The sequence below is a fragment of the Pteropus vampyrus genome, unplaced genomic scaffold, assembly GCF_000151845.1.
Source record: "Pteropus vampyrus isolate Shadow unplaced genomic scaffold, Pvam_2.0 Scaffold19, whole genome shotgun sequence".
NCBI lineage: Eukaryota > Metazoa > Chordata > Mammalia > Chiroptera > Pteropodidae > Pteropus > Pteropus vampyrus.
In genome coordinates this window covers 14,760,301-14,770,262 of record NW_011888800.1, presented here as the reverse complement: position 1 = coordinate 14,770,262, position 9,962 = coordinate 14,760,301, and the positions used below count along the sequence as shown (strand labels likewise).

The following is a 9,962-nucleotide window of genomic DNA, read 5'->3' as shown; positions in this document are numbered from 1 at the left end:
AGAGTTCAGGCTTCTTTTATGTCAAGGGAAAGAAAAACAAGAGGGGCTGCTTTTGTAAAACCTCAAGCCCCCAAGAAGAATTCCTCTAATGATTACCATGTCTAAAGCAGGAGGTCTTAGCCTGAAGTCCGTTGAGACACAGCAGGCTTGGACAAGAAGGAGTCAGAGAGGCTAAGTATTTCCCTCTGTTACTTGCCTGTGTAAGTGCTCCTCATTTTCCCAGAGTTAAAGCTCTGTTTTAAGGCTTTTTGAAGCTCTGCTCTCAGACTATAGTACTCAGCAAGACCCAAAAAACTGCTTTCGAAATTTTCAGAGATTCAGTCTCTTTTCATTGACAGCGTAAAGGGTATTATAGTTATCTTTTGAGGAAAATTTCCAGAAACTGCTGTATATATCATCTTCGGTTAACATCTGATTTGTCAGAACTTAGTCAATGACCAAATAGCAACATGGTAAGCTGGGAAATGTAGACTTTATTTCAGGCATTTATTTACCAGCTAAAAACTGGAGATCTTATTGAGCAGAAAACAGATAATAGAGAAGGCAATTGGCAATTGTCAAGATCCAGTCCCGGCTTCCTAGAGAGAAAAAGAGAAGGGAATGCATATAGGTTCGCACAACAAAGAGATCTAATTCACACTGGGCGAAGCTCTCCAGAGATGGGGTCTTCTGAACTGAATTTTTAAGAAAGAGCAGAAATTATTCAGGCAAAGGGTGTGGTGGTGGTGCTGTGATGGTGGTGAAGGAGTTTCTGTATAGGGGAAGTAGTGAATTTCCAGAGGTTTGAAAGATCGAAGAAGTTACTAGCACTTTAGTGTGGTTACAACATATATTTAGAGGTCAAAAACACCAAAAGATTAAGTTGGAAAGATTAAGTGTCAGTTCATCTTGTATCTGGTCTACTACGTAATAATTATTTAAATGACAAAATATTTTTAAAAATTACTTCCTATTTAACCTTTCACTTAAATGGGTTTATGAAACCACTAAACATTGATATTTAAGGAAATCGGTTATATTTGTAGAATATCTTACTTTTCATAGCACAATCGTAAATAGTATCTGCAAAGATATGAACCATTTGCTACAATTTCCTCAAAGATGATCAGTCTTCTCAGATCCTAGCAGCAAAAGAATTGTATAAAGCATCAAGAATTGAGGACTTTTTGGACTTTACAAAATAGATTTCATTTTGAGTCATAACAGTAATGTCAGCTGGTAAACAACCAATTCACATGATGGGAACTCCCTTAGGGTATGACAGGACCGCCCCAAACCACAGAAATGTCAGCCAGACTGCAGTCCATAAGCCATGACTGCAGGAGCTGATAAACAAAAGGATTCCACCTTATAAGGATCATACAAGCTGAACACCTCAGACAAACAATGCTCAAACTTGGTGGAGAGTATCATGAATAGGTACAGTGAGAGCTGAAGCCCTGACCCTCTGCCTGTTGTATGTAGTTGGCTTGGGACGCAAACCAATCTGCTGGCTTTGGAGACGCTAAGGACTTTCATCTCTTTGCTCTGTCCCATAAGACTCTGTACTTCCCCTCTCTTTGTGTTGTGTGTTAATCTGCATGGATACTTGATTAGATTATCTGAGAATGTTCCACTCCATAAACCTGGCATTGTGGAAAGACACAAACATGTCCAAGAGTGTTACTTTGGTAGCTGCTTTCCTTGCCTGCAACAAGAATCCAACTAGATCAAAACTTACTTTATTCATCTGCTTATAAGATTCATAAAGATCCATCCTTGCCCCTGACAAAAGTTTTTAAAAATTGCCCTGTTTTCAATGCATCTATATTAGAGACAAAAAGGCTGAGGCTTCAGGGGTGAATTAAATAGCTAAGATTCTGAGGTGTAGTCATCAAGAAATTAGTAATTTGATGTTGCCTGTAGCAGAGAAAAACATCGCAGAAAATATATCAACTTTTCATCCTGTAAATGGTATTCTTAATTAAAACAAAGCAAAAATAAATCCGAGGTCATAGAGATCATCAGAGGTAGAGTTTGGGTCTGTTATAAAGATTGTTTGCAAAGATGGCTATAATTCCTCCTATACCTCTTTGCAAGGTGACTTTTCTGTTCCTCGCATTGAAGGATGGAATTTATTTCCCTAGGCTTTGAATCTTTTCTGATCCTGTGACTTGTTTTGACCAAGGCATTGTAGTAGAAGTGACTCTGTGTGTAACCTTCAAGACTGGGCCTGACACTGCTATGAAAGCCAATCTAAGCAATGGAGGATGAGAAGCCACATGGCAGGGGAACCACGGTGCACAGTTAACATCAAGTGGCAGCCATGAGGCCATCTTGGACCTTCTATCCTGGGTAACCCTTCTAGATGAATGCAGCTGCATGAGTGAGCCCAAGTGAAACCAGCAGAGGAACTCCCCACCCAATCCACAGAGCATAAGAAATAAATCATTGCTGTTTTAAGCCACTAGTTTTCAGAGTGGTTTGTTACATAGCAATACATAAATGAAATGGGGTCATTCTCTCGATATTTTAGATTAAAATACATTATTAGCACAATAGCTTACAACTCAAAAGCAATGAAGGCATTGCTATTACATCAATTTCAGGCTTAGTGTAATAGACTTTGCAAAATGAACTGGTAATAGGGAGTCAGGGCTTTCATTGCTATCAACTGAAGAAAAGAGCTTAAGTTGTTAGGCATCTGTGAGAAAACTGTAAGGTCTCCATAGCTAGAGGAAATATTTAAAAACATGGGTATTAAACTCCTTAAATGAACTAATGGATTCACTTGGGAAAGTCAATATTTAAAACATATATTTTACTGATAAAGAACTGATAACAACAGAAAAATAAAGATCAGTATGATGGTACAATAGATTCATGAGTAGAAATGCCAGTTACTTCTGTAGGTAAGAACAAGAATGACCTAAACAGTGCCCCTTGATGCTTGAAGATAAAATCCTTGAGTTCTGTGGTATGCTAGTCAGCCTCCAAGATGGCCCCTGATGATTTTCATTTCCTGGTATTCACTCTCTTGAGAAATATTCTCTCACACTTAATCATGGCTGGCCCATGTATTCAATAAAATATGATGGAAGTAATGATATGTGACTTCTGAGGCTAGGTTATAAAAGACATCGCAGTTCCTACCTTGGTCTCTCTTTTGAATCACTCACTCTTAGGGGAGACAGCTGTTATGTTTTGAGGATACTCACGCTGCACTATAGAGAGGACCACATAGTGAGAAACTGAGGCCTCCATCCAACCATCAGTATAAACTTGTCGGCCATGAGAGCGTGCCATCTTGGAAGCAGATCTTTTTTTTTAGATAGCTTCATTGAGGTTATAGTTTATTCACTATGAAATTCACTAAGTACAACTCATTGATTTCTAGTAAATTTACAGATTTGGGCAGCCATGACCACAATCTAATTTTAGAATATTTCCACTGTGCCCAAAGAAACCTCATGCCCATTAGCAGTTGCTTCCCATTTTACCACCAGCCCCAGACAACCACTCACCTATTTTCTGTGTCTATAGATTTGCCTATTCATGAAAATTAATCTAAACGGAATCACACAATATGTGACCTTCTGTTTCTTTTATTTAGTATCTAGTTGACATTTTGACTGCAATCTTAAGAGAGAAACTGAACTAAAGCTTCCTAGCTAAGTTACTACTAAATTCTTGATGCACAAAAACTGTGAGATAGTAAATGTTTACTGTTGATTTTAGCCACTAAGTTTTGGGGTAATTTGTTACACAATAACAGATAACTATTACACATGGGTATGTGATTACTACTGGGAAACTAAGTTCCTCTGACATGCAATGTTCCATTAAACCCAACCCCAAAGGTACAACATGTATTACTACTAAACCCTTGTAGACATGAGAAATTATACCTCATAGTTGTATTGACATGTTTTGTTAATGACACAAGAACTGATACTTTTTCTAATAAAAACAACCCATTTCCAGATCAGAAGAAAGAATCCTCACTTTATTTTTAGGTCCATCCAAAAGGTTGGATGAACAAGGAAGAAATGAAATTGTGGACCAGTTAAAATGTGGTTCAGCTGTTCTACTTGGGTGGGCTTCTAAGAAAATTTGCCATATTAGTCTGGAATCAGTTTTGATTGATCAGATCAGAAAACAAAAGTCTTGCCTATAATTCCAGGAGACGAACTAATCAGTTGCAACCTTGAGATGCCACTATCAAGAAGTCGTTTAAAGGATTCATGAGGGACAAGAGGAACAGGTGAATGCAGGCTTCTGATTTTTTGAGTTGATACCAAAAGAAGGAGAAGGCTTACAATTTCATAACTGTGTGAATGGGTCAAAACTTCATGGAATGCTGTAAAATGAGAGCGAGTTGTAAACTGGTTTAAATAATGTGGAATTAATGCACTTGACAATCTGAGTACAGTTTCTTGTTTGATGATGATTTTGACTCAGTTTTTAATGAAGTGAAGTTTGAAGATTAAGAGATTAATCTAGAATCTAATAGTAGCGAAAGTTTTCAAGCTTTGAAAATATTTGTTTTGAGAGTAAAGAGTAAAATCTTTATGACAAATAGAAATAGTATTCAGTTCTTGTTACGTAGCTACCATTCTTGAGAACACTAGTTTCTATAACACATATTCATTTTTTCTTATTATTCAATGTGTATTAATATTTAGTAAAATATTTAAGTATGAGCATGATATTAAAATTTCTTCAAATTTATTATTCTGCTGTATGTTTTGTTCCAGTTTTCATTGAAATGTTTGTGTATACATATTATAACTTCTTGTAAAAGAATTCATTTAAGTTTATTGTATTTAATTGCTTGCTTTATACTATTTTTTACTGATATATGCTGTATACAGAGGAATACTCTCAAATTTATTTGATACTGTGGCTTGCTTTTAAGCTGCTAGTACCAAGATACTAGTACCTATATTTGCCTTCATGGCACTTAATGCATAGCATGGGGCTTCATTTACCCATCATTTGTGTGTGTGTCTGTGTGTATATTTTGTTGTCTGCTATATTTTCACTATATATTTCTTTTAGCTATGTGGCTAAGATACCTTTATTCATGGTTAGTAGTATATAATTAAATACACAGAACCTGTGATTTCCTAGAACCCAATATATTGTACATAGTTACCATATTAACTTGAGCATGTGATACTTCCCTCCACAAAACCACTTAAAATCATTTAAATACTGTCATAAACACAAATACAAGTATAATGAAATGCACTTTTACCTCATAATTTTTTCTTGCAAAATTGGGTGCTCTTATTCACATTCAAATCTTGTATGACAGCAAAGTGCTATGATTCAGGCACTGTGGAAACAGGAAAATAAGATACTGAACTCAACTTGAAATATCTAAAACCCTAGTAGAAGAAACAGACATAAACCAATACTTAGATTGCTATGTGATATGTGCGTTTCAAGAGGAGGAAGCCTCAGATATTTGAGAGTAGACAAGGAAACACTTACTGAATAGGTGACTTCTAAACTAAATTGTGGTTTGTCAGGTCAAGAAGGGGATGAAGGGCATTTCAGACAGAGCAGAGAGCATAAACCAAGACAAGGAAGCATAAAAGAACACAGCATGCTCTAGAAACAGCAAATAGCTCAGTGGGGCTGGAGCAGAGTGGCTGTGAGTGAATAGCCTGAGATGACAAGATTAGGTGGAAACCAGAATGAACAGGTTTGTCAGCCCAGCTAAGGAGTTTAGACTTTAACCTGTAGGGTGTGGGGATTTCAAGCAGAGGAATTTTTCTTTTACAATGTTTCTTTGGCTGCACTGTAGTGGATGAATTGGAGAGTAAGAGATGGAAGGCCGTCAGACTAGTTAGGAGGCTATTATGATAATTAAATGAGAAATGGAAACTTACTGGATTTCATTAACCAATGTCATCATAAAAAATTAAATTAATAATAAAAAATAAAAATAAATAAATGAGAAATTATGAGGTCAGAAATAAAGGTAAATGGCTGTGGGGATGATGAGGGGGCATGAATTAAGGATTTCAAAAAGGGATCCTTAGATGTAGACACAAAAGAGAGAAAAGAGCCAACAGTGGCTCTGTGATTTTTAGCCTGGATGACAGGGGAGGGATGGGGGGACAGTTAGGTCACTGAGTGAGAAGGACAATGCCCTAGGTCATTGGGATTATTTTTGACTCCTCCTTCTCCTTTCCACTGAACACATTACCAACTTCTGCCAGGCCTTTGCCTCCAATCTACACTACTCTCCTAAACTATCCTTCACAGTACTACACAAAGTCATCTTCCTAAAGCAGTTTTAATTGTATAAACATTTGATGGACCTCCTCCCTCCCCCAACCCCTCCCACAATACACATACATTGCATGCTGAATGAAATCTAAGTATCTTAGTGGAGCATTCAAGACTCTCCACCTTCAGGAAGGCCACAAATTACCTCTTGGATACCTTTATCTCCTTAACTACCATTTCCTTTCTCTACTCTATATGTCTACCTCAAACCTCAATCTAATCTTTGTTCCTCTTACACATCCTGTCATTTTGTATCTTTAATCCTTAGCTCAAGTTGTTTTCTCCATTCGAATGCAGCGTTTCTTGTCCATCTCAGCCTGCCAAAATTCTACCCAGTGTCTCCATAACATTACCTTCCCCTTAAGTCAAAAGTATTTTTCCTTTTTCGCAGTGAATAGACTTTTGTGTCTCAATTATAACACTTGGCTTTCTGAGTGGTTTTGTAAATAGTTGTGCCTTGACATCCCTTCTACTTCCTTGTCCCATTGATTTATATGCAGTATAGGCTCAAAAATTTGTGATCAATTGACCTGGAGCAGAGATCTAATCTCTGTATCAATCAAAGTTTAGCAGTCTGGAAAAATCAAGCAAGTCTATGAATCCATGACATCACGCATGAAAAAGTCGAGATGAGTCACCCGTCCCTAGGGGGCCCTTTCACTGTCTAGAACAACTGTGACAAAAAGTGGGAGAAAAATAATTTACTGTCAGGAGAGTATGGCTTCTTCAGTTTCAAGATGCCTTTATTGTTTACGTGAAATAAAATATGTACTGTACTTTAAAAAAGCCCTAAGGAATCTTAAGATTTCCCGAGGTGGTGTCGGGTGTCCTACTGAGGTGAACTGCACTCTCACACCGTGTATTTGGGAGTGTATTAAACACTCAGCAAAACAGACCCGTGGCGTTTCCCTGGAGGTGGACAGCTGCGTGGCTGGGAGCGGCCCTCGCCCCGCCTTTGTCCCACCCTCGCCCCGCTCCGCCCCGCCCCTAGCGGCCGCAGTCCCGAGACTCCGAGGGAACTCCCGCACGACTGCGCGCGCAATCCAGGGCCAAGGGTCCCCGCACGACGCGCGCAATTGCCCTGGAAACCACTGCGCGCGCACGCGCAAATGGGGGGCGGGGGGAGAAAGACTGAGCTAAGAGCTTAGCGGCGGGAGGAGGGGTTTACCCTCCCACTCGGCCGTCGCACCCCGCCGGGTGGGCGCGCGCACCGCCCATCTCCCTCGGGCGGAGCGTCCTTTCCTGCACGCGCCCGGCTCGCGCGTCCGCCCGGGCGCTCCCCCGCCTAGCACGCACCCTTGCCCTCCTCCCGCATTTGTGCGCGGGTGCTGCCGGCAGTGGGAGCATCCGGGCATTTCCGCAGCTGAGCGGCGATCCGGGCGGCGGCGGCGGCGGTTGAAGAGCTCGCATGGCAGGGACGAGGAGGGGGGAAGGAAAAAGAGCGACGAAGCGATAAGCCGGAGCCACCGCGCGGTGGGTCCCGAGATAGTCGGAGGGGGAAGCGCTTTCGCGGCCGGAGGAGGGCCGGGCGCGAGGCTCATCGAGCCTCTCGTGCATTCTCCTGGCCAGCCCGGGCCCCGGACATGCATCTGCATCAGGTCCTCACTGGTGCGGTCAATCCTGGAGACAACTGCTACTCTGTGGGCAGCGTCGGAGATGTCCCTTTTACGGTGAGCTGCGTCCGGGAGCCCAAGGGGGAGAGACCGGGGTCCGGAGGTGGGGCCCGAGATCCCTTGTCCCGGGCCCACGCCTCCCTCGGGGACTGCGAGGTGTTGTTGGGCCCTACCCGCTCTCCCTCTGCAGCCCAGTTAAGGGGGGTGGTGCTGGTGGTGGTGGCGGCGTGGGAATGTGAGTCTTGCGGTGTAGGAAATAACCCGTTAGGGGAAAGGCTTAGGAATCCACCTCACTGTCCACCCTCAGCAAACGGGCCCTGGGAGTGACTAGACTAGAAGGTTCCTCTCCTAGGGCGGCCCCGGGTCTGCGGTGAAGGAAGATGGTTGCAAACCGCTGAAACCCCAGAGCGTCGGTTTCGCACCTGCTCCTGGCGTGGAGAAGAAGTGACTTGGTCTTGTCTCGGAGCGTGGAGGCGATTCTGCTGCGCTTGGCTCCCTCTGCCTGCAGTGTTAGGGCAGCGAGGAGACTGGAGCCTGCTGCGGCTTTAAAGCCGACCCAACCCTCTTTATCTACAAAAATGCAGAATCTTAATTCCAACAAGAAAACAGAAAAATTCATTTTCTGCCCCTGAACAATTTAGAATGGAAGGGTTCACGTGACAGTGTCTGGGAGGGCTCTTATTTATCACGAGGTCACAGTTTGGTAGCCTTCCTAGGTTATATTTTAATCCGTTTGCAAGGTAGGCTGGTTTGTTTTTAAGCTAAAGCAATGTGAAAATTTTATGATCGTGGTGTTTGTGCGAGTAAAGTGTAAACGATAACGTGTTAGAACTTCTTTAAAATCTAGGTGAAATAGACATGCTTCTCAATGAGCGTGGATGGATCAGTCCTTTTTGAGAATGGGATGTTGTTAGTATAGCTAATTCAAACCCTAGAGTTTTTACCGGTAGATAGACTCGTGTGGATTAACATGAGTTCCTTTTTTCGCGTGTGAAATTTATACATGGACCTCCTTAGAAGGAACTGTAGGCAATGAGACCTCGATTAAAAACACGTTGTATTAATAATCATTCTGCTTGATAAAATTGGAAATAGCATAATGGTATGCTTTTTTAGACATGGGAATCACTTCGATCTGATGTCTGCTATCCAACAACATGTTTTTAAAGCTGCAGAAATAAGAAAAGCTCCAGCAAAACTGCAGAATCATGTAGTAGTGCATTCTGGAACAGAATTTGTCTGTCAGTGTGATACATTAAAAATAACTTATAAGATTACTTTTTGGTCATTTTAATTTTTAAATGTAATTAACTTGGCTTTGTTCCAATTTAGAATGAACCCTTTAAAAATATAATTGGCTTGACATGTGTTGTTACACTTTATCAATGGTATCATCTGTGTTTTGTGTACATATGACCTAAAAGATCTGTATAGTATTGAGCTTGAACTTCAAATGTGTAGAGAATATTTGAGGTATAGAGAGAAAATTTTCCCTTTCCCCCAGTTGTGTAGTTGGGGAAAAAGTTCCTCAGAGTTAGAATAGCAGGCTTCCTCCATGAAGAAACAAATCTGGAACCTTGGGTTATGGGGTATTTCCACACTAGCGTGGTGGTGGATTTCTGTTCACATCTAAAGTGGAACGGTGTTTCACTTTGGAGCTGGTGTAGCGCTAAACAGATTCAGATGCAGTCTGGAAAAGTCAATGTGTGAACTATGATTGCTTCCTAGGTGTGGTTATGCTGTAGGTCATCTGTGACCAGGTTCTTGGAATCATTTTCATATCTTTTTCCACCTGCCTAATCCAACCTGTCATCATCAGAGTTTAGCTGACTCTCTGTGTCGTCTATCAGATTTACCCCTTTTCTTGTCCTTAGTTACCACCTTATAGCAACATTTGTATTGTTTAACATGATGGCTTCCAAGCTGGTTTTCCTGACATTCATCTGATCACTTCAGTTCATCCTTCGCAGAGCTGCTGGGATCATTTTCTTCCAATACTATTTCACTGTTTCATCTGGATCAAAGAATATGTAGTTGTTCCTGGTGGCTTTGTTATGAAATTTAAAC

The 9,962-nt window shown here is 41.2% G+C and overlaps 1 protein-coding gene across 4 annotated transcripts in view; it reads left to right on the top strand.

Moving 5' to 3' along the window:
- Positions 1 to 7,331: 7,331 nt before the first annotated feature.
- Positions 7,332 to 9,962, top strand: part of DMXL2 (Dmx like 2) — a 117,394-nt gene continuing 114,763 nt past the window's right edge. For 2 of the 4 annotated variants that reach the window (XM_011355109.2, XM_023527847.1), the window contains exon 1: positions 7,333 to 7,952. In XM_011355109.2, the coding sequence (XP_011353411.1) occupies positions 7,866 to 7,952 (87 nt within the window). In that variant the 5' untranslated portion in view covers positions 7,333 to 7,865. Of the gene's footprint in view, positions 7,953 to 9,962 lie in introns of all 4 variants that reach the window. The other 2 variants (XM_023527846.1, XM_023527848.1) reach the window with 2 other exon arrangements.